At 61.4% G+C, this 24077-nt stretch overlaps 3 protein-coding genes across 5 annotated transcripts in view; all 3 read right to left on the reverse strand.

The window, feature by feature from the left end:
* The window catches only part of LOC148813736 (unconventional myosin-Vb), a 28717-nt gene extending 25296 nt beyond the window's left edge, over nt 1–3421 (reverse strand). Inside the window, exons 1-3 of the mRNA XM_088907581.1 lie at nt 3395–3421; nt 1899–2009; nt 1322–1490 (exon numbers count right to left, since the gene is read on the reverse strand). Of these exons, the coding sequence (XP_088763707.1) occupies nt 1322–1490; nt 1899–2009; nt 3395–3421 (307 nt within the window). The remainder of the gene's footprint in view (nt 1–1321; nt 1491–1898; nt 2010–3394) is intronic.
* Nucleotides 3422–7363: 3942 nt separating this feature from the next.
* LOC148813737 (RNA-binding protein MEX3B) lies at nt 7364–11217 on the reverse strand. Its single transcript, XM_088907766.1, has 2 exons — nt 10752–11217; nt 7364–9109 (listed from the first exon to the last, which is right to left on the reverse strand). The coding sequence occupies exons 1-2, from the start codon at nt 11215–11217 to the stop codon at nt 7773–7775; spliced, it is 1803 nt and encodes a 600-aa protein (XP_088763892.1). The 3' UTR covers nt 7364–7772.
* Nucleotides 11218–13461: 2244 nt separating this feature from the next.
* On the reverse strand, nt 13462–24077 carry mbd3b (methyl-CpG binding domain protein 3b). Of its 3 annotated transcripts, none has more exons than XM_088907914.1 (7): nt 24025–24077; nt 21743–21902; nt 21181–21318; nt 20961–21051; nt 20684–20861; nt 20440–20586; nt 13462–14459 (listed from the first exon to the last, which is right to left on the reverse strand). In XM_088907914.1, exons 1-6 carry the CDS (start codon nt 24036–24038, stop codon nt 20445–20447), a joined length of 723 nt encoding a protein of 240 aa, XP_088764040.1. In that variant the 5' UTR covers nt 24039–24077; the 3' UTR covers nt 13462–14459; nt 20440–20444. The 3 variants fall into 3 exon arrangements, with proteins under 3 accessions (XP_088764040.1, XP_088764039.1, XP_088764038.1); XM_088907913.1 differs by lacking the exon at nt 24025–24077 and adding an exon at nt 22950–23780; XM_088907912.1 differs by lacking the exon at nt 24025–24077 and adding an exon at nt 22854–23276.

Genomic DNA, 24077 nt, shown 5'->3' on the forward strand with positions numbered 1-24077 from the left:
GCAATTCTCCAGGAGCCGAACGGATTGAAATGCCCCCCGAGTGGATTAGAAATTATCCCTGAAGGAATGTGCAGGGGGGAGGTGGGATTGGCGCCGCACGTCTGCGTCAGGCCCCACTGGGGAGAGCCCTGCAGCCTGTGCAACGCTGAATGCCGTCCTCCTCTCGCTTCCTGTGCTTCACCTTCTACAGGAAGAGGGGTCTTTCCCAAAAGATCAGTTGTCTCCCAGTTTAAGTTTTTTTCTCCTAGAATAACAAGGATTCACAGAGCTAGCAGTCATGTAATAATCAAAGTAGAAATAATAGGTAGGTAGACCTAGATTAGAGTACATTCAGTACAGTGTGACCGTCGCGGTTTTGCGCGGGCTCGTGCCCTCTGCCGCTCCACCCCGCCGGTTCGTCCCGCAACACCTGGGGCGCGAATCCGGGTCTCCAGCGTAACGCCACAGGGAACCAGCCCAGTGAGCTAAAGGAGACCTCCCCCAGCCCAGGCGGCTGAGGTCCCTGCTGCGCGCAGGGAGGGCGATGACGTCACCGTGTCCAAACTAGCTCCGCTACACGGCGGACGACACCACACTGTGCAGACATCACATTACAAAACGGTACATAATTAATAGTAACAACCAGAACAATAAACATGTTGCAGATACCAATCAATATGTGAAGAAGTGAAAAAAACACGGTGGTCCAAAGTGTCCAAGTCAGAAGTGCAGGTGAGAGGTGCACTGAGGCACTGCAGAGAGCTGCTGAGGATGTGCACTGCAGTCAGGGCAGAAGCTGTTCTTGAGTCTAGTGGTCTGGGCTTTAATGGTGCTGTACCGCTTGCCAGAGCGCGGGGGTAGAGCAGTTTGTGGCTGGGGTCCTGGATGAGGGATTGCGCTTTTTGGTGACAGCGGGTGGTAATAGTACAAAACAGCAACGCTTCCAGCACAAGCTGCACAGGAGACTGTGAGCAAGTGCAAGGAGCAGGGAATGGAGGCAGGTTTATACAGCTTCAAGCTCTCAGCTGACAGCAGACAGTGGTTTTCCGGGGAAGCTACTGGCTGGGAGACACCAGGCTTAAGCCCAGCAGCATGGAAACCTGCTGGAAAACCTGAAAGAGAAGAGACGACAAGAGCCGGGCAGAGTGGCCAACGGACTCCAGATCCTCTGACACCCTCACTGCCCACATGGCCAGGCAGGGGAGTTGAACTGCCTTGGTAATCAAGCAATCAGATCAATTCATTACTGTAATTGCGAGGCCCCAGTGAAACATGGACTCTCTGTGGCTCACAGGGAGCTAAAGAGCGAAGCAGCTGGGCCCGAGGAACAGCGCCCCCTTACCGCAGTAGGTGTAAATGCAGCTGTAGTCCAGGAAGCGCAGGCGCAGGTTGTGCAGGACGGCGGGTTCGTGCAGGTGGCTCAGCGCCGTCAGGTCACTCTCCCCGTCCTGGATCTCGGGGTTCCCCAGGGGGGGCAGGGCCCCCGGGCCGGTCACGGGGTACCGTACCTCCTGCAGGGGCAGGGAGAGACAGAGAGGCAGAGAAAGGAGGAGAGGGAGATGTCTTTTAACACCCTGAGCAGACGAGCAGAGACAGGCCTCGGGTTTCAGCTGCGCCACCTGCGCAGGTGTGTGCAGAGCGACTGCCTGGCGCAATGCTGGGACCGACGCCCACGCCTGCGGTCAGCAGACAGACAGAGGGCAGCCACAGCGAGGGGCCGGGCTGGCACAGTAACACCAAGCAGAGTGGAACGGCGGCGGGTTCGATGAGATCAGAGGCAGGCGAACCGTCTGCCTCCTGCAGCACCTCTCCCGTCCTGGGCTGGGTGGAGGCAGCACACCAGGCCACGCCACGCCGCGCCACGTGCCAGCCCCCAGGCAGAACGCGGCGATGACATCACCGGCGGGAGTGGGACCCACCCTGCCGTCACTCAGCTGCAGGAACAGCTCGATCTCCCCGGGCCGGTACCCCTGCAGCAGCTGGGCCGACGCCCACACGGCCTCGGCGTCCGGCACCCACACGCGCGCCCCCTGGTGGAGAGAGAGGGGAACTGTCACTGGCGCGGACAGCACAGTGGATCACACACCCACTACACCGCATTGCAGTCCACTTCAGGTTTTCTCTCCAGCCTCTCTTCAGCATCTGCTTCTCGACAAGCGTGCCTGCAGCCGGCAAATCCCAGAGTGGATCGGACTGCTGTGCAATGGGAATCTGCTCCCAGTCTCTGTTACACTTCCCAGCAGCATCAGGCGCGAATGTTACACAGGGTCAGCGACCAGGGTGGCCCCTGTGTCTCATCAGCATAAAAACCTGGTCTCTCGTTAAAAATTAACGCCTGTCATCCCTGTCTCTGACAGCTCGGATTACTCATTATCTGTGCCTGGGATGCAAGGAGCACCCACACAGCAGCTGACTGAGCTCTTTCCAGTAATAAAACGGCCTTTACAAGTCTTTAAAGCCTCGAGCCCTGTCACACGGGTCATGGGCAGGACTCACAGAGTAATGTCGCTGTGCAATGAGCTTGCGGAGTTCTGCTTGTACTTAAAACATACTTCAGCAGCTCGGTTATCATAGCAACACATGCAGTAACTAAAGCACCTTTGCATGTGAGTCAGCTGCTGAGCACAGCACACTACACAAAAACAACAAAATTGTGTGCTCACTGCTTTCACACAAACCCCCCGTACATACGCTGGCATGGACGTGTAAAAGTGGGGCTCAGCTGGCCCGATATGGATATCTAATAAGTTTGTAGAGAATTGAGCCCTGCAGCAAAGACACAGGCTGAAAGCTTCACAGAGCCCTGAGGCTCAGACCGACGGACCCTTCAGTGAACTGAACCCTGTGTCTCCCTGAACCTGCAGGCCTCAGAGGGACACGCACACACACACAGGGGACAGTGTAGAGGGACACGCACACACACACACAGGGGACAGTGTAGAGGGACACGCGCGCACACACACACACAGGGGACAGTGTAGAGGGACACGCGCGCACACACACACACAGGGGACAGTGTAGAGGGACACACACAAACACACACAAGGGACAGTGTAGAGGGACACACACAACCACACACACAAATGGGACAGCGCAGAGGGACACACACACACAAGCACACACACACAAATGGGACAGTGTAGAGGGACACACACAAGCACACACACAAATGGGACAGCGCAGAGGGACACACACACACACAAACACACACAAGGGACAGTGTAGAGGGACACACACAAGCACACAAAGGGGACAGCGCAGAGGGACACACACAAGAGGACATAACGTTTGAGGACCAGGAAGAGGGACTGATCAGTGCAGCTGGGGTCCTGCCCCCAGGGGGTCCTGTGTCCTGCGAACACAAGCAGGAGAGCAGCATCTCGCCAGCGTCCCCCAGGGCCTGACAGGCTCTTACCTTGGTGTACAGCTCTGAGGCAGGCATGGCTCTGGAGCTTCACCAGGGAAGGCATAGGAGTTCCCCCAAAAGCAAGATGATCTGTCTCTGGCTTCAGCAGGAGTCTCTCTGCAGGAAGAAGATTATAAAGAAGACCTTTGCACCACGAAGAGAGAGAGAGAGAGAGACTCACACACACAGGTTAACAGTTAACCCTCAGCAGGGAGACAGCAGAGAAAGAGTGAAGGAGTCTGGGGGGCCATCGTCTAGTGCCGGCCTACACCCTACTCCTGCAACCCTTCCAGCACAGCCAAGACCAGCAGACCCACCAGCCTGCGAGCTGGAGGAGATACAGTCCCACCTGAGCTGGGCCTCCAGCAGGTACACAGGTTTGACTGCACAATCCAGAGGACAGTGTGAAGAGTAAGACATAAATGACTGCACAAGTAAAATACATACCAAGTTCAAATGTTCACTGATGGTGCCAAAATTCTGCACTGGTTCACCCTCATTTCCAGAAAATATTTGCAAAAGTTCTAATTTTCAAAACAAGACCAGTCTTAATTAGCTTGTGGAGGAGGCAGAGACTGTACTGATGAGACTGCAGGAATGCACTGCCTACTGCACTGTGACAGATATTCTGGGATTAGAGAAACGTTCTTCCCTTAATTCATATATCTTATCCCAGAGTTCCCACACCTGCCAGAATGACAACAGGTCCCAATCCTACTGCGAGAGGGAGGAGGGAACTCAGCTGAACTGGCAGCCCAGTATGTGATCTCCTGTCACAGCCTGAGGAACAGTGAGACAGTCTCCCAGTAATGCTCCACCTGTCTACAGTATATGTAAATTGTATGATATGTCTTTGTTGTAAATGTCTGTAGATTTTTTGTTTTGTGTTAATTTTATTATTTTATATCTGCTTTGGCAACACTGATTGTACCCATCAGTCATGCTAATAATGCACCTTGAATTGAATTGACTGTGGAGGGTGAAGAAGCAGGGAGAGAGGAGGCAGCACAGATCTGCGCTGGAGACAGACACCTCCACTAGGGGGAGACAAAGAGCCGACTCCAGGACAGGGGGCAGATCTCCAGCTGTCTTCTTTCCCAACGCCTTCCTTGCCCCTTAATCTTTCTTTCAATGCAGGTAAAAGCAAATAAACACACCGGAGCCCATTTTAATGTAAAAAAACAAACAAAAACAAGTCTTTATTAAAGAAGCGTACAAAATAAAACTCTTGATACAATTCTCTCATTACCGTCGAGTCAGTTCAAATATATATAAGTACTTTGCCTTAACGTTAAAAGTCCATCCATTTAAAATAAAATTGTTCTTCAATATCTCATTCAATAAATTTTATGCGTTTGTTGTTCCTGGTAAAAATTGCCTACATTTTACAGAAAAGAAACAAGTTTTTCCCTACGTCATCATAAAGGGTCACATTACCATCGGGGACTGTCGTGTCTGAAGGGGTCAGTAATTAACAGCAAGCTTATGAGCTCACAAAGCAAAAATATATGAGCCACTGTCTGACAACTTAAAGACATGCAGATGCAAACAGAGCACAGCAGATATAAATTCCTCTTCTTCTTCGTCATGATGATGATGATGATGATGATGATGTCGCGTTTCCAGGGGCACAGAAGGTTGCTGAACTGAGAAGTCAGCTATTTACACAGGCAGGTCTGCAGAGAGGCACCAGCTCACTACTGGACTGGACCTGCTGCCCTTTTCTCAACAGCCGAAGCTGCGGCCTGGGCTGACAGAACGAAAGGGGGAGGGGAAGAGAGGAGCAGGAGCTCTGTCTCCGCAGCTTCGGAAGCGTCTCGGAGAAGGAGGAAAGGGACAAATACACACGGGATCTGCTCAGGCTGCCTCTGTCCGCACACAGCGCCTGCGAGCAGCAGTCTCATTCGAGGACTTCATCTGCCACCAGCAGCTGAGCAGGCCCACGGGCGCCCACCGGCCCACAAGCTCCACTCAAGAACTGCTCCGCGGGCTCTGAAGAGCACAGGAGGGAACCGGAGGGGTCGCGCGGGGGGTCAGTCGGGACCCCAGGCGCACACGAGCGGCGTCGCCAGCTGGAGATAAAGACATCTCCAGCTAGGGCTCCTGCACTTGCGTCACCGGCCTGAAAGAGGGCGCCGCTGGGTAACGCGTCTTGTAAAGGTCACGTTTCCACACCGGGCAGCATGCTACAACCCCCGCCCCACGTATCCCAGCACCGCTGCTGCGACGGGCATTGCTACAGGAAGTGCTTGGGACTCTGCCTCGAACAGCAGCTGCTCTTCGGCAGGATGCTGGTCTCTCCGAAAGCTGCGCGGCGAACTCCAGTCACGCACTGGCTCTGCCCCTCTGCCACACCGGAGCGCCATACGGCTCCTTGGGCACCGGACCGAGCCGGCAGGAGGACTGGGGCAGTCGAGGACAGGGGTCACCCGACCTGCGGGGGTCACTCACAGGGGAACAGGCCGCCTGCCCTGGGGTCGCTCACGCCCACCCAGGAGCCCACCCAGGAGCAGGCGTGTGCAGAACTGTGCCAGGCTGTTCTGGGGACCCGGTACCCCACCTTCCTTTCTGGGGGACCCTCCCCCCCCAAAAAAATTCCATAACACTCTGGCATAGAGACCCACAAACCCGAGGGGCGAGACGGAAACCTCCCTTCCACCCGACAACCCTGGTGTGCACCCCAAAAGCACAGAGGAGGGCGTGTCGGAGCGAGGGGCAGATTGGGGGTCCTGCAGAGCAGGGACAGTAGAACGAGAGGAAGACGGGTCTTCCGGCTCCAACTGGAGGGCCCATTGGGAGAGCCCGGAGGGGGGGGGGGGGGCTGGCGGGGTCCGCACGCTCTGACCCGTGCTGGACAGCTCGCTGTCCACTCCAGGGGCGCACTGCGGCCTCTGCCCCGAGCCCCCGCAGTGAGGGGAGGCTGTGGACAGGGACTTCGGAAAACTGGGGTAAAGGCAGGCAATTCTCTTACGCCAGACATCGGGACAAGAAAATAAAACTCTATAAATAAATCTATAAGAACCCCCCCCACACACACACAAAGAATCATTCCTGCACCATGACTCCCTATCGCACCAGGTCTTGCCCTGCCACAATTAAATGAGCACTCTCCTGCACTGTGGGAGCCTGTCCCCATGAGTGTATGCCTCAGGCCCTGCACACAGCTCGAAGGCGTTGCGATGGCACGCGCTGCTCTGCTCTTGTGCTGGGTTTCTCACTTGCGAACGCAGCTCAGGCGCTGGGGACGTTCCTTTCCCTCGGGCGGTCAGACCGCAGCCCTGTCCGTCACGCCCTCACCAGTGAGCGCCCACCCGCATCGGACCTGCCGACCGCGGGCACGAGGCACAAGGCTCTCCGCCTTCAGTGCTTCATCATACAGCTGGTAACCGGGCTCCTCAACTCCCATACTCGTCTCAGCAGAACGGCCGTCAAGGCGGTCTCGTTCAACACCTGGCGCACGAACACGGCCGATACGCACCCGCGGGTGGCAAACATCAGGGCGCCACGGCCGTAATGGGGACACAGTGGTGCCTGAGGGGGACGTGGCCAGACCCTGGTCGCCAGACGGCTGGTGAAAATCAGACCGGGCCTGGTTCCGGAATCAGAGCTGTACTGCGTTTCAACTGGGATGCCCAATTTGCCACAGGCAGGGGCAGAGAGCAACCAGGCCACAAGAACTGGACCCCAGCCAAGCACACCAGTACCGCCCCCACAGGTAACAGGGCAGTGACTGGCCGGTGCCACCTACGAGGACAGGGGCAAGTCCAACCCCCACCCTGACTGCTCAAGGCTTCGAACCCCCAGCCAGCCCGCAGACCTCGCACACCTTATTGCTGCGTGACGGGGCTGTCCTCGTCGCCGTGCTGAGAGCCCTGCACCAGAGAAACACGTACGACTCCCAGGTGAACAAGATAAAACTCTTGATTCAAAAAAAAAAAAGACATTCACCCCCAACCCCTCCCCCCCACCCGCCCCAAAACCTCAATTTTACAAAACTCGGCTTAAAAAAAAGTGCATCAGACTGTTGCAGCTTGAATTGAATTAAAAAATACCTTAAAAAAAATCTCAATGCAATTCCCCGTTTGAAACACCGGCAGAGATCTGCTGCAAGAATAAAATCTCTATGTACAGGACTATTTACACCGCACCCGAACCGGCGTCTGAGCGAGAAGGCGTCGTGCCAGCGCCTCTCCCCTGACCTCGCAGCTGCTGGGACTGAAACCGGTTCTATCGGATCAACAGCACAACCCCACCCCCCCTCGCAACGACCACATGATTCACAGCCTCGCTGTAATTATTATTACTGTTGTTATTATTACTGAAATAGCTGCAGTCAGTATTATTGTCATGGGTATAGTGAGCTCCTGTGCCGAGGGCGGCTGTCCCGTCAGGAGAAGATCCGGATGCACTGCGTGGCGGGGGTGTGGCACACCGGGCACTCGGGCTCCGGCGACTCGCAGATCTGCCCGGCGCAGTCCATGCAGAACAGGTTGTGGCCGCAGGGCACCAGCGCGGCCGTCACCTGGCTCTCGAAGCACAGGCAGCAGTCCCGGGCGGCGCCGGCGCCGGAGCCCGGGCCCGCCGGGCCTTTCGAGGGGCCCAGCGCGCCGCCGGGCCCGGCGCCGCCGCCCCCCTCCGAGTCAGTGGGCGAGCCCCCCGGCAGGGAGGAGGCCGAGCAGGAGGAGTAGCCGGTGCTGCTGCCCCCACTGCTGCTGCCCCCCGAGAAGGACGCGGCGCCAGCCTGCAGCCAGGAGAGGGCGCTCAGGGGGTCGCTCTGGGCGCGGCGGGCCAGCGGGTGCTCCGGGGGCGCCGGCTCCAGCGGCTGGGTGGGCGAGAGGCGGGGCGTCAGGGTGCTGCTGTTGCGCCGCTGCTGCTGCTGCCCGCTGGCGCCGTTCGCGAAGGGCGCCCAGATGTTGGCGGCGCCGAACTCGAACCCGAGCTCCTCCGCGGGCACGCCGGGCACGGGCTCGCCGGCGAAGGTGAAGCCGGAGCTGCCCGTGCTGAAGGGGCTGGTGGGGCTGCCGCTGCCCGAGAGGCCCCGCCCCCCGCCGCCCGGCCCGTCCGCCGAGCCGTTGAGGAACGCCGCGGGCGCCGCCGCCCCCGCCTTGCGGGAGGCGTGCCGCAGCGCGGGGGGGGGGGCCCCGGCGCCGGCCCGCGACCACAGCCCCGCCGCGGCGCCCAGCCCCAGCCCCAGCGCGCCCAGCCCGTCCAGGCTGACGTCGGTGCCGTTGCTGTGGAAGTCGTCGTCGCCCTGCAGGTCCAGGAAGGCGCCGGTGCGCAGCGTGATGTGCGTCTCGATCTCCTCGCGGGCGCGGTCCACGTTCTCCGGCATGCCCGTCACCTCGAACACCGGGTCCTTGTCGCGGCTGGGCGTCACGATGTAGGTGTGCGTCTGCTGCTGGATGCGCTTGATCGTGGCCCCCTTGGGCCCCACCACCAGCCCCACCATGCGGTACGGCACGCGCACCTGGATGGTGGTCTGGCCCGGCAGGCTGGGGGGGCCGGGGAGCCCCCCGCCGCCGCCGCCGCCGCCGCCGGGGCCGGCCCCCGCCTTGGAGCGCGAGGCGCGGATCAGGGAGAAGTGCTCGGCGGCGGACAGGATCTCCCGCTTGGCCATCTCCACGTCCTCGCGGCGGCCGGTCACGATGAAGACGGGCTCCTCGCCGCGCATCGGCGTCTTGATGTAGGTGTTGGTCTTCGCCCGCAGGGCCTTGATCTTGCAGCCTGGGGGGGAGAGGGGTGTAACATCTGCTTTAAGCCCAGTAACAAGGTAACAAAGTCCTTTGCCAGCAGCTCTGTCGCCCTGCAGCTCCCAGCCCCACTGGAGCCCAGTGGGTGAGATCCTGGCCAGTACCTGGATGGGAGACTCCTGGGAAAGCTAAGGCTGCTGCTGGAAGAGGTGTTAGTGGGACCAGCAGGGGGCGCTCTCACCCTGCAGCCTGTGTGGGTCCTAATGCCCCAGTATAGTGACGGGGACACTGTACTGTAAAAAGGCGCTTTTCTTTGGATGCGACATAAAACAGGTCCTGACTCTTAAGAATCCCAGGGCGTCTCTCAAAAGTAGGGGTGTTACCCCGGTGTCCTGGCCAAATTTCCCCCTGGCCTTTACCCATCATGGCCTCCTAATAATCCCCATCTCTGAACTGGCTTCATCACTCTGCTCTCCTCCCCACTGAGAGCTGGTGTGTGGGGGGCGGACTGGTGCAGCATCCAGTTGGGGCTGCACACTGGTGGTGATGGAGGGGATCCCCAGGATCTGTAAAGAGCTCTGAGTGGAGTGTCCAGAAAAGCGCTATATAAGTGCGAGGAATTATTATTATAAAAGCCAGACAAAACCAGCCGCAGCGTTGGTACTCGTCTGTGCTAAAAAAAAAAGCCAGTCTGACCTCAGGAAAGAGATCTGTGTGCAGGGCTTCATAACTGCCCAGCACATTCTGTTCTTGAAGTAAAAATTAAAGAGCAGCAACAAAGAAAAACCACAGGACTTTGTTTTCTGAAACTTAACACAGGGCCTCCTCAAGCACAGGGATACAGGGTGCAGCTCGTCTGCTTTTTAGACGACCCTGACTATGGGGCTCCTGCCTGTGGGCACGGATGACGTTAAGCCCCTCTTGAAGAGCAGAACCGGGGCTCTGTGCCCCGAGCCGCCCAGCGCCGAGAACGGAACCGCTCGGGGCCCAGGCCTCCTGTCTCTTTAAAAGTGGGCGGGGCGAGCCGGCTGGCCAATGGGGCGCCGCGCCTGTGATGTCATCGAGGAAGGCAGAAAGCATGGCTTTTTCAAACAAAGGACAATGGCTGATGGCTGAGCCGCCGCAGCTCTGCTCAGAGGGACCTTCAAGCGCGCCGAGAGCAGCGACCGGGTCACCGCACGGGGCCTGAAGAACAGGTGACCGGGGCGGTGTGAGCGACCCGTCCGGGCTGCCCTGCTCAGTGTCGGCTCTGACTGCGGCACGCCGGGCCGCTTCATGACGGCTATCGCCTCTTTCTACAGCGTTTTGACAAATGCTGTTCAGAAATGTTTGCAGCAGGGACCTGCACCCAAGAGCGGCCCCACGCGTGTCCGCGTCCTTTGTTCGGGACCACCGCAGACATGTCCAGACTCCTTGAGCACTACTGTCTGGCACGTTCCCCCCCCTCCCCTCCTCCTCCCCCCCACAGCGCCCCCCGCCCCGACCCTGGACTCGCACCCGGGCCGCGCTGGTGGAAAAGAAGCCCGTTCAACTCTACCGTGCGTGTGAGCGCGCAGCACCCCAAAACACACAGCCGCCGCCCCCCACGTCCCGTCCACCGCGAGCCCAGCAGAGCCAGGACCCCTCGCGGTCCGGGCGCGGATGTCGCACAAAGGCAGCCGGGAAGCTCAGCCTACCTTGTCGCCCCACGATCTCCGCCACATGCTCGGAGCTGGGCACGGGCACGCACTCCGTCATGTTGACGCTGCGCTTGCGGCTCCCGATCACGGCGGCGCCCGGGTCGCCCAGCATGGAGCCCCCGTCCAGGTGGAAGCCGGCGGGGCAGTAGATCTCGGCCGGGGGCGAGCAGGAGGGCGGGGAGCCCGGAGGCTCCAGGACCTGCAGGCCGGCGAACCCCACCCCCCCCGGGACGGGCTCCGCCGCCGGCGCGGGGTCCAGGGCATCGGCCCGCGCCGCCCCGCCGCAGTCCAGCCGCTCCCCCGCCAGGAGCGACAGCTGGCCCAGGGCGAAGCGGAGGCTCTCCTGCGGCTCCCCGTCCTGGGACCCCGGCTCGGGCTCGGCGCCCAGGAGGATGCCGGCGTGCGGGCTGCCGACGCCCGTCTCAGTGTCCATGATGTCTGGGTGGAACAGGGAGCTGGGCATGTTCCCCGAGCGCCACCATAGGGCCGCCCAGCCCGCCCTCGGCCGACCGCTGGCTGCCGGCGCGGTCCCGGGCCGCGCGCGGGGGTGTCCGGGGCAGAAGGCGAGTCCTCGCGCCCGCTGGGCTCCCGCTCCGGTCTCGCTCGTCCTCTGGCCGCCGCGCGCTCACCCCCTCGCCCTCGCGCGCCCCATTGTTTCTCTCTTCCACGTGGCCGGCCGGCCGGGTCGCGGGGCTGCGCTCCCGAGGAAAGCCCGCTGGTCAGAGACACCCCGAGCTCCGGCGCCCCTTTGTCCTCTCGGGGCTCGGCCAGGTCCCTCGCGGAGGGGTGGGGTGAGGGGGGCGGCGGGTTCGGGAGCGCGGCGGCTGCCGGCGCGTCTGTCCCAGCGACAAGAACAGCGAAGTCTGCTTTCTCCTGCCTTCCCACTGCTCTCTTTAAAAAAAAATGTTCAGAAGCTTTTCTTTCACTCACTTCTCTCGCCCTCCCTCGGTCTCCGAGCTGAGGAAAGAGGGGTGCGGGTAATTTTTTGTGGGCGCTACAGGAAAGCGTGTGAGCTGGAAGGGACAGCTGGGTATGGGCTCGCTGAGTGTTGTTTCCCCGGACGGCTCTTCTTTCCGGCCTGTGTCTCTCTCTCTCTCTCTTTTTCACCTTCCTAACTGTCTCTCCACCTTTCCTTCTCTCACTCCGCGTCTCCCTCTCTCCGGGCTCCCGTCCGCCTCCTTTGTCTCGCCTGGCGCACCGCACGCCGCTCAGCCCGTCTCCCCGCACACGGCGGTGACGTCACCTTTGACACAACAATGGGTTCAAAGGCCACGCAACAGCGGCACGCTTGACAAGCGGCACGCACGACGTCGTCGCGGCGGCGGCGGGGGGAGGGGGGGCGTGGCTGTGCGGACGCCAGACGTGCCGGGCGTGGCCTGTTGCTGGCTCGTTTTTTCGAAGCGGTGTCCGCGCGCTGCCCAGTGTGCCCACTCAAATCACGCGCCCAGCATGCTGGTATATTTAGACGTGTATTCGCCGTCTGAAGGTCGAGTAACACACTGTTCCGTCACAGCTTGAGCCAGAAAACACACGGTAATCACACGACACAAAGGACCGCATCAAATCCGAGCCTCGCTCTGTGATCTTGACGGGACACTCGGCACGGGACAGGCGAGCTGTCCTGCTTCTAGATCAGCTGCTGCACCCACTTCCACACCTGAGACACCCGGGTCTGGCAGGACAGGGCGGCCAGACTGCGACCGCCCCCTGCTTACCTCGATATCCACTGCCCTCTGATTGCAGTGCCTGTCGGCTGCCGGGAAATCTCGCGCACTTGTCCTCAGGCTCGGTTAGCAGATTGTGGCCCAGAGGGCACAGCGCCACCCCTGGGTCCACCACCAGCCATAGTACCCAGCCCTGCGGTCCTGCCGGCATCGAACCGGATCAGGCTGCAGCGCGATTCTGTGCGACCCCCTCCGAGCGCCGGCGTCTGAATCCATCGCAGCCCCTGCTGGCACTGCCGGCACCCGGGCTCCACGCTGACGCGAGGAGTCTCGCCGGTCTACACATCCCGGATCAACAAGGCGGCCGCTCTTACAGACCGCAGGCTTTGCCACTACAGCACGTGTCTGAGCTCCTTAGTGCAAAAGGCGAAGCTGCACGATTTTACCACTGGACGTCTCCACCGCGGCTCTTCACCGGTCTGCTATCCTTCCAGGTGAGGATTTAAGATCAGATCACTTTATTGGCCCTATACAATTTCTTGCATTAGGAATGTGTCTTTCCGCAGACCCCAGCTTGCTCTCCATGAGACACAGACAGGAAGAGAAGCTGGGGGTCAGAGCGCAGGGTCAGCCATGTATACGGCGCCCCTGGAGCAGCTGGGGTTAAGGGCCTTGCTCAGGGGCCCAACGGAGTAGGATTCCTCTGCCGGCTGCGGGATTTGAACTGGCAACCTCCCAGCCACAGGGACAGATCCTGAGCCACAGCACCACCCTCACCTGTCCTCCCTCCACCCAGGAGAGCAGCAGTCCGGGTCGTCCCCCTCTCTTCCTCTCCTCTCCCCCCCAGTGAGGACAGGCACACGGGGGTCCCACCTCGCCAGACCACGACCCTGGGTAAACTAAAACCCCGCCGGGCTCGCAGCGGACAGGACGGCTCTCACCGGGACAGACCCCTCTGGGCCACAGCAGCCGCACCGAAATACCTCAATCTCTTCGTCCACCCGCAGGCAGAGACCGGCCGGAACGAGCCACAGACACAAGCAGGCCAGACAGCAGTCGTTTATTTATAAAAGTTTGTATTTGGATTTTACAAAATGCTGGTATGGGACAGGAAACGCGCGGCGCTCAGGCTCGTCCTCGTCCCCGCGCCAGTCTCGGGGCGATCCCGCGCGCCGGAGAGGAACCCCGCTCGAGGCCGGGCTGCGGCGGCTCCGGAGTCCAGAGTGACCGGGCGTGCGAGAGCGTGTGCGTGGCGTCACACTTGTGTGTGTGTGTGTGCGCGTGCATGTATGCGTGCGTGCAGATGTGTGCGTGTCTGAGTGTGCGCACGCGTGCACGAAAGCGTGCACCCAACTACGTGGACGCGTGTGTGTCTGCGCGCGAGTGTGTGCGCGCGTGTACGAGTGTGTGCGTGTGTGTTTGTACGTGTGCAGCTGGTCAGGTGACACTGAACCCCAGAAGGCTGAGAGCAGCCGAACACTTCAGCCCCGGGACACAGGCTGAGGGGGTCGCCTTCCTGGGACCCCATCCCACCTAAAACCGCGAATATCGATGCCACCATGAAGCGCAATATCAAACACTAACAGCAGCGCCTTCGGTCGAGAGATCGCACCGATCTCACACTCCCCTGCACCGGACTGGGGGGGGGGGGTGCCCCAATTACTGTGAGGGCCCCGAAGCCCCAGCAGCCCTGATTCAGACCCCAGCGGAAGTGTTGAGGGACACCCTGGGCAGCGGCTGGGACAGGGCTGCCGGGGGCCACACGTTCTTCCCCTCTTCAGCCTCGCTCCGGCCAGCGCACGAACAGTTAAAAACAGGTCCCCACACACCTGCTGCCCCCTCGGCCCCCTCGGCCCCCTCGGCCCCGCGAGAGCCTCCTGCCCAGTGCGCCGGTCCGGGGCTGCGGGGGCAGGCCCGGGGGAGCTGTGGGGGGGGGTGGGGGTTCACGGAGTCCGGGGTGAGAGGGGTAACAGGCCATCTGGGGCGGCGTGCTGTGCAGGCGTTGGGGAACCCGCGACTCCGAACTCCAGCACCCCTCGTCCTGGAGACAGACAACAGGGCAGGCAGGTCAGTACAGCAATCAGGACTCCCCTTGTCTCTGTCCCACACCGCCTCCCTCTCTAAGCTCTACCCACTGTCCCACGGCGCCTCCCTCTCTCAGCTCTACCCACTGTCCCACACCTCTCCCTCCCTCTCTCGGCTCTACCCACTGTCCCACAGCGCCTCCCTCCCTCTCTCGGCTCTACCCACTGTCCCACAGCACCTCCCTCTCTCTCTCGGCTCTACCCACTGTCCCACAGCGCCTCCCTCTCTCTCTCGGCTCTACCCACTGTCCCACACCTCTCCCTCCCTCTCTCGGCTCTACCCACTGTCCCACACCGCCTCCCTCTCTCTCTCGGCTCTACTCACTGTCCCACACTGCCTCTCTCCCTCTCTCTCTCGGCTCTACCCACTGTCCCACAGCGCCTCCCTCTCTCTCTCTCGGCTCTACCCACTGTCCCACACCGCCTCCCTCTCCCTCTCTCTCTCAGCTCTACCCACTGTCCCACACCGCCTCCCTCTCCCTCTCTCTCTCAGCTCTACCCACTGTCCCACACCGCCTCCCTCTCCCTCTCTCAGCTCTACCCACTGTCCCACAGCGCCTCCCTCTCTCTCTCAGCTCTACCCACTGTCCCACAGCGCCTCCCTCTCTCTCTCTCAGCTCTACCCACTGTCCCACACCGCCTCCCTCTCTCTCTCTCAGCTCTACCCACTGTCCCACAGCGACTCCCTCTCACTCTCGGCTCTACCCACTGTCCCACACCGCCTCCCTTCCTCTCTCTCTCGGCTCTACCCACTGTCCCACACCGCCTCCCCCTCTTTCTCAGCTCTACCCACTGTCCCACACCGCCTCTCAATTCAATTCAATTCAAGGTGCTTTATTAGCATGACCGATGGGTACAATCAGTGTTGCCAAAGCAAATGAAAGTAATGATATTTACATGAAACAAAAAAAAAATAGAAGTAAAATAAAATCTACAGACATATTACAGACATTTACAACAAAGACATATTATACAATATTGACATATTCTGTAGGCGGCTGGAGCATTATTGGGAGACAGACTCACTGTTCCTCAGGCTGTGACAGGAGATCACATACTGGGCTGCCAGTTCAACTGAGTTCCCTCCTCCCTCTCCCAGTAGGATTGGGACCCGTTGTGATTCTGGCAGGTGTGGGAACTCTGGGATTAGATTTCTGAATTTAGGGAAGAATGTTTCTCTAATCCCAGAGTATCTGTCACAGTGCAGTAGGAAGTGCACCTCTGTCTCTATTTCTCCCCGCTGGCAGTGGGAGCACAGCCTGTCCTCTCTGGACAGCCAGGTCTGCCTGTGTCGCCCAGTTTCTATGGCCAGGTTGTGGTCTCCCTCTCTCTCTCTCAGCTCTACCCACTGTCCCACACCGCCTCCCTCCCTCTCTCTCTCTCAGCTCTACCCACTGTCCCACACCACCTCCCTCCCTCTCTCTCAGCTCTACCCACTGTCCCACAGCGCCTCCCTCTCTCTCTCTCAGCTCTACCCACTGTCCCACACCGCCTCCCCCTCTCTCTCTCTCAGCTCTACCCACTGTCCCACACCGCCTCCCTCCCTCTCTCTCTCTCAGCTCTACCCACTGTCCCACACCACCTCCCTCCCTCTCTCTCAGCTCTACCCACTGTCCCACAGCGCCTCCCTCTCTCTCTCAGCTCTACCCACTGTCCCACACTGCCTCTCCCTCTCTCTCTCAGCTCTAACCACTGTCCCACACTGCCTCTCCCTCTCTCTCTCAGCTCTACCCACTGTCCCACACTGCCTCTCCCTCTCTCTCTCAGCTCTACCCACTGTCCCACACTGCCTCCCTCTCTCTCTCTCAGCTCTACCCACTGTCCCACACTGCCTCCCTCCCTCTCTCTCAGCTCTACCCACTGTCCCACACTGCCTCTCCCTCTCTCTCTCTCAGCTCTACCCACTGTCCCACACCGCCTCCCTCTCTCTCTCTCAGCTCTACCCACTGTCCCACAGCGCCTCCCTCTCTCTCTCAGCTCTACCCACTGTCCCACACTGCCTCTCCCTCTCTCTCTCAGCTCTACCCACTGTCCCACACTGCCTCTCCCTCTCTCTCTCAGCTCTACCCACTGTCCCACACTGCCTCCCTCTCTCTCTCAGCTCTACCCACTGTCCCACACTGCCTCCCTCCCTCTCTCTCAGCTCTACCCACTGTCCCACACTGCCTCTCCCTCTCTCTCTCTCAGCTCTACCCACTGTCCCACACCGCCTCCCTCTCTCTCTCTCAGCTCTACCCACTGTCCCACAGCGCCTCCCTCTCTCTCTCTCAGCTCTACCCACTGTCCCACAGCACCTCCCTCTCTCTCTCTCAGCTCTACCCACTGTCCCACAGCGCCTCCCTCTCTCTCTCGGCTCTACCCACTGTCCCACACCGCCTCCCTTCCTCTCTCTCGGCTCTACCCACTGTCCCACACCGCCTCCCTCCCTCTCTCTCTCTCAGCTCTACCCACTGTCCCACACCACCTCCCTCCCTCTCTCTCAGCTCTACCCACTGTCCCACAGCGCCTCCCTCTCTCTCTCAGCTCTACCCACTGTCCCACACTGCCTCTCCCTCTCTCTCTCAGCTCTACCCACTGTCCCACACCGCCTCCCTCTCTCTCTCAGCTCTACCCACTGTCCCACACCGCCTCCCCCTCTCTCTCTCTCAGCTCTACCCACTGTCCCACACCGCCTCCCTCCCTCTCTCTCTCTCAGCTCTACCCACTGTCCCACACCGCCTCCCTCCCTCTCTCTCTCTCAGCTCTACCCACTGTCCCACACCACCTCCCTCCCTCTCTCTCAGCTCTACCCACTGTCCCACAGCGCCTCCCTCTCTCTCTCAGCTCTACCCACTGTCCCACACTGCCTCTCCCTCTCTCAGCTCTACCCACTGTCCCACACCGCCTCCCTCTCCCTCTCTCTCTCAGCTCTACCCACTGTCCCACACCGCCTCCCTCTCCCTCTCTCTCTCAGCTCTACCCACTGTCCCACACTGCCTCCCTCTCCCTCTCTCTCTCAGCTCTACCCACTGTCCCACACTGCCTCCCTCTCTCTCTCTCAGCTCTACCCACTGTCCCACACTGCCTCCCTCCCTCTCTCTCAGCTCTACCCACTGTCCCACACCGCCTCCCTCCCTCTCTCTCTCGGCTCTACCCACTGTCCCACACCGCCTCTCCCTCTCTCTCTCTCGGCTCTACCCACTGTCCCACACCGCCTCCCTCTCTCTCTCTCGGCTCTACCCACTGTCCCACACCGCCTCCCTCTCTCTCTCTCGGCTCTACCCACTGTCCCACACCGCCTCCCTCTCCCTCTCTCGGCTCTACCCACTGTCCCACACCGCCTCCCTCTCCCTCTCTCTCTCAGCTCTACCCACTGTCCCACACCGCCTCCCTCTCTCTCTCTCAGCTCTACCCACTGTCCCACAGCGCCTCCCTCTCTCTCTCTCAGCTCTACCCACTGTCCCACAGCACCTCCCTCTCTCTCTCTCAGCTCTACCCACTGTCCCACACCGCCTCCCTTCCTCTCTCTCGGCTCTACCCACTGTCCCACACCGCCTCCCTCCCTCTCTCTCTCTCAGCTCTACCCACTGTCCCACAGCGCCTCCCTCTCTCTCTCAGCTCTACCCACTGTCCCACACTGCCTCTCCCTCTCTCTCTCAGCTCTACCCACTGTCCCACACCGCCTCCCTCTCTCTCCCTCTCTCTCTCAGCTCTACCCACTGTCCCACAGCGCCTCCCTCTCTCTCTCTCAGCTCTACCCACTGTCCCACAGCACCTCCCTCTCTCTCTCTCAGCTCTACCCACTGTCCCACACCGCCTCCCTTCCTCTCTCTCGGCTCTACCCACTGTCCCACACCGCCTCCCTCCCTCTCTCTCTCTCAGCTCTACCCACTGTCCCACAGCGCCTCCCTCTCTCTCTCAGCTCTACCCACTGTCCCACACTGCCTCTCCCTCTCTCTCTCAGCTCTACCCACTGTCCCACACCGCCTCCCTCTCTCTCTCAGCTCTACCCACTGTCCCACACCGCCTCCCCCTCTCTCTCAGCTCTACCCACTGTCCCACACCGCCTCCCCCTCTCTCTCTCTCAACTCTACCCACTGTCCCACACCGCCTCCCTCCCTCTCTCTCTCAGCTCTACCCACTGTCCCACACTGCCTCTCCCTCTCTCAGCTCTACCCACTGTCCCACACCGCCTCCCTCTCCCTCTCTCAGCTCTACCCACTGTCCCACACCGCCTCCCTCTCCCTCTCTCTCTCAGCTCTACCCACTGTCCCACACCGCCTCCCTCTCCCTCTCTCAGCTCTACCCACTGTCCCACACCGCCTCCCTCTCCCTCTCTCTCTCAGCTCTACCCACTGTCCCACACCGCCTCCCTCTCCCTCTCTCTCTCAGCTCTACCCACTGTCCCACACTGCCTCTCCCTCTCTCTCTCAGCTCTACCCACTGTCCCACACTGCCTCCCTCTCTCTCTCTCAGCTCTACCCACTGTCCCACACCGCCTCCCTCCCTCTCTCTCAGCTCTACCCACTGTCCCACACCGCCTCCCTCCCTCTCTCTCTCGGCTCTACCCACTGTCCCACACCGCCTCTCCCTCTCTCTCTCTCGGCTCTACCCACTGTCCCACACCGCCTCCCTCTCTCTCTCTCGGCTCTACCCACTGTCCCACACCGCCTCCCTCTCCCTCTCTCGGCTCTACCCACTGTCCCACACCGCCTCCCTCTCCCTCTCTCTCTCAGCTCTACCCACTGTCCCACACCGCCTCCCTCTCCCTCTCTCAGCTCTACCCACTGTCCCACACCGCCTCCCTCTCCCTCTCTCAGCTCTACCCACTGTCCCACACCGCCTCCCTCTCCCTCTCTCTCTCAGCTCTACCCACTGTCCCACACTGCCTCTCCCTCTCTCTCTCAGCTCTACCCACTGTCCCACACTGCCTCCCTCTCTCTCTCTCAGCTCTACCCACTGTCCCACACTGCCTCCCTCCCTCTCTCTCGGCTCTACCCACTGTCCCACAGCGCCTCCCTCCCTCTCTCAGCTCTACCCACTGTCCCACACCGCCTCTCCCTCTCTCTCTCTCGGCTCTACCCACTGTCCCACACCGCCTCCCTCTCTCTCTCTCGGCTCTACCCACTGTCCCACAGCGCCTCCCTCTCTCTCTCTCGGCTCTACCCACTGTCCCACAGCGCCTCCCTCTCTCTCTCTCAGCTCTACCCACTGTCCCACAGCGCCTCCCTCCCTCTCTCTCTCAGCTCTACCCACTGTCCCACACCGCCTCCCTCTCTCTCTCTCAGCTCTACCCACTGTCCCACACTGCCTCCCTCCCTCTCTCTCGGCTCTACCCACTGTCCCACAGCGCCTCCCTCCCTCTCTCAGCTCTACCCACTGTCCCACACCGCCTCTCCCTCTCTCTCTCTCGGCTCTACCCACTGTCCCACACCGCCTCCCTCTCTCTCTCTCGGCTCTACCCACTGTCCCACACCGCCTCCCTCTCTCTCTCTCGGCTCTACCCACTGTCCCACAGCGCCTCCCTCCCTCTCTCTCTCAGCTCTACCCACTGTCCCACACCGCCTCCCTCTCTCTCCCTCTCTCTCTCAGCTCTACCCACTGTCCCACACTGCCTCTCCCTCTCTCTCGGCTCTACCCACTGTCCCACAGCGCCTCCCTCTCTCTCTCTCAGCTCTACCCACTGTCCCACACCGCCTCCCTCTCTCTCTCTCGGCTCTACCCACTGTCCCACAGCGCCTCCCTCCCTCTCTCTCTCAGCTCTACCCACTGTCCCACACCGCCTCCCTCTCTCTCCCTCTCTCTCTCAGCTCTACCCACTGTCCCACACCGCCTCCCTCTCCCTCTCTCAGCTCTACCCTCTGTCCCACACCGCCTCTCTCCCTCTCTCTCTCGGCTCTACCCACTGTCCCACACTGCCCACGAGCCCCCTGGTGGCTCCAGCCCTCAGTGCCTCACCTTCGCTATACCTCCTCCATGTCCTCGTTCGCCTCCTCCTTGAGCAGCTCTCCGTCGCCGGAGGCCTCCTCCACGTGGGCCAGCATGTCGGCCATCAGGGCCTCCTCCAGCTTCTTGCGCACGCTGTACACCAGCTCCTCCTGCTTCCTGCGCGACGGACAGACAGACAGACAGACAGGGTGAGTGAGTGAGTGAGCACCGGCCCCCCGGCCCCCCGGCCCCCCGGCCCGCGCGCGGCCCGTACCGGATGTCCTCGTCCGTGACCATGAAGGCCTTGCACAGGGGCTGTGCCGTGTTCAGCCACACGCCCGGGTTCTTCTCCACCGCCACGGACAGCTGGCCGGTGATGGGCGCCGCGCTGGTGTGCAGCGCGCTGGCGATGGCCGACAGCAGCGTCTTATCTGTGCAGCCCGGCCCCACGCCTGGCGGAGGAGAGAGAGAGAGAGAGAGAGAGAGAGAGAGAGGTCACGCCCTGCGCAGCGCCCCCTGCGCCCCCCCGCCCCGCGTGTGCGCCCCCTCACCCTGCAGGCCCTTGGGCAGCTCCATGGTCTTGACCAGCTCCTCCGCAATGTCGAAGGCACTCAGGCCGCTCAGCTTCTTCTCCCAGAACAGCTGCAGACACAGGGGTCAGGGGTCAGGGGTCAGGGGTCAGGGGTGACGGAGCCAGCAGAGCTGCCTGCGCCTGGCCTGCTGCTGCTGTGGCCCTGGGGGCTCAGAGAGGGGACAGCAGGAGGAGCTCACCTGTCGGGGCTGGTCGATGGCTTTCTGGGGGTCGGTCTTCACCTTGTTGCTGGGGTGATTGGTCACTTTGGTGACCGGCTGCTTGAAGATGGAGGCCGTCTGCCTGACCGGTAGGGAGGTGTTCAGATCGGGCTTGCCCTGCTCGGCACACACAGGGGACACGCTCACGTCAGCACTGACACATCCTGCCCGCATTCGGGGGGCGGGTGGAGCCAACTCAGACACCCCGAGAACCCTCCCTTTACCCAGAGCCCCCTCTCTGTCTCCTCCTGATTCCCCTGAGCCCCCCCACTCTCCTCCTGACCCCCCACCTCTCTCTCTCCACCTGACTCCCCCCCGAGCCCCCCCCCTCTCTCCACCTGACTCCCCCCCCGAGACCCCCCCTCCACCTGATTCCCCCCCCGAGACCCCCCACTCTCCTCCTAACCCCCCTGACTCTCTCCACCTGACTCCCCCTCGACCTGACTCCCCCCCGAGACCCCCCACTCTCCTCCTGACCCCCCTCTCTCTCTCCTCCTGACCCCCCTGGCCCCCCTCTCTCTCTCCTCCCGCCCCCCCTCACCTTGGCCTGGCTGCTGGTGTCGTAGCGCAGCCGCTGGCGGTTCTTGGTCAGTTTGCTCATCAGCATCTTCCCTGTGCGGAAGTCGAACGAGCTGAGGTCCATGGAGTTGCCGAGGTAACGGGCCAGCTGGGGCTTGCTGCGGAACTTCTTTCCTGTGGGGCTGCGGGGCAGGGGGACACGTTACAGCGCAGCACCGCAGCTGGCAGCTCTCACACACTCTCACACACTCTCAGGCACAGTCCGGTACGGTCACACGGAGCGGGGCGCAGGGGTACAGCCACACTGAGCGGGGCGCAGGGGTACAGCCACACAAGGGGGACACTGACAGAGCGAGGTACAGGAGGGACACAGACACACAGAGTGGGGTACAGGAGGAACACTGACACACAGAGTGGGGTACAGGAGGAACACTGACACACAGAGTGGGGTACAGCCACACAGGGGGGACACTGACACAGAGCGGGGTACAGGAGGAACACTGACACACAGAGTGGGGCGCAGGGGCGCAGGGGTACAGTCACGAGGGGGGGGGGCGCTGCCTCTTCTCCCCTCCCACAGGGCGCAGGGACCCCTGGGCTAACAGCTGGACACAGGAAGGACGCAGCACAAGGAGGTTCGACCGGGGGACCCCTGATCCCCGACCCTGCAGGGCGGGTCACAACGCCCCACCAGTCTGACAGCTGGGGTCCCCCGCCGGGGGTCCCTCCGCCGCGCGCGGTCACAGCGCCGAACCTGCCTCCCGCACCGCGCGCCTCTGTCGCGACAGGAACTCTTGCCACACGTGACAGCGCCGCGAGAACTCGAGCGAGCTTCTCTCGCGCAGGTTCCCCGGAGCCAGGCCGGCGCACACGCGCTCCCTCCCGGCGCGAGCCGCCTGCACCCACCCGCGCGGCGAAGCTCCCGGACGGCAAACACGACCGCCCCCTCTTCCTCCTCCTCCTCCTCCTCGGCGCTGCAAACTCGCTTCCCGCACCGCACCGCGGGCCCCCCCCGACTCGCCTCTTCCTCTCCCGTGCACGCGAAGAGGGAACCCCAATCCCCCGCGAGCCCCCCATACTTATCCCTGCAAACCCGTCCGCGTGTTCTCCCCCGGCCGCCCCTCGCTCAGTACCTAAAGTAATAGACATCGCTTTTCCCCGCCGACAACCCCGACCTCCGGGTCACCTCCTCCCTCCGCCAGCCCCGGGGGAGAGCCGCGCACTCCCACCTTTTCCGCTCCATGGCTTCTCCGGGGCCGGTCCGCCGAGCTGCGGGCGGGGGGGGGGGGCTGCTGGACTCCTCTTCTCTGCTCTGAAAGTTTCCACGCGGGCTGGCGAGGGGGGCCCGCTGCTCTCGCGCTCTCCCTAGAACTCGGACTCGCACGGGGGACCGACACGCGCCCCACACGGCTCGCTCGCAGTCGCGCGCTCGGGCATAGAGTCGGAGCCGCTTCGCCTCTTTTGTTTTGCGACCGTTCCTCCCTCGCCCTCGCGCTGCAGATCCCTCCGCCGCCGCCGCCGCCGGGCCGCAGCACTCCCCGCCGGCTGCCGAAGGGGCGGGCCGAGTCGGATCCATCCGCCGGGGCTTGTGACAGAAAGGGGAGACTGCCATGGTGACCAGAAAAAGCAGTTCCGTCTCGCCGAGCGAGTTGAAAGACCACACAATTGTGCTCCGACACAAAAAGAAAGCGCAGAAGACACTGTCTGCATGAGACTGTAAACCTCATCTACACAGAGCGCACTGTAAAATGGACATGTTCGACATTGAAAGCCGGCCAAAACATTTCTTTGTCCGACTTAATCCGTAATTCCTAGCGAAATACATCTGCGGTTTCTCAGCAGGCGACACATATCGCGGGGGGGGTTAAAACATTATACAGATCCCACTTTCAAATTCAAATGTTAATGGATTGGATACAGGGGTTAAAAGACAAACACCTGTTTTGAAATAAAGCGGAAAAAAATCAACAACTTTCTCGTTAACGTGAAGTATCAGGAGCCGCCGAGCGCCGGGCGGTCCCGGCGGGTCTGACAGCGGCTCCGGTCCCGGCGCGAGCGCCTCACGAGCCCCAGCGAGCACGTTCGTCCGACCGGAGCGCGCGCCCCACGGAGCCGCACGAGCGGTCCCGGGAGCGACACGGGCTGCGCGCGCGCGCGGCGGAGGGGGTGAAGCGGAAAATCCTGCTTCCAGCCGGCATCCAGGGGGTGACGGTGTCTGCCGGGCGGGGGCTCGTATCGCTGTCGGCATCCGGAACACACACGGCTCGGCCCGGTCCTGCTCGGCGCCGCGGTAAGGATACTCACTCTCTGCCGTCCATCTCGCCTGCTGTCTCCGGCCCTGCGCGCCGCCGTGTGTG

The sequence above is a fragment of the Atractosteus spatula genome, chromosome 28, assembly GCF_055471065.1.
Source record: "Atractosteus spatula isolate fAtrSpa1 chromosome 28, fAtrSpa1.hap1, whole genome shotgun sequence".
Lineage (NCBI taxonomy): Eukaryota > Metazoa > Chordata > Actinopteri > Semionotiformes > Lepisosteidae > Atractosteus > Atractosteus spatula.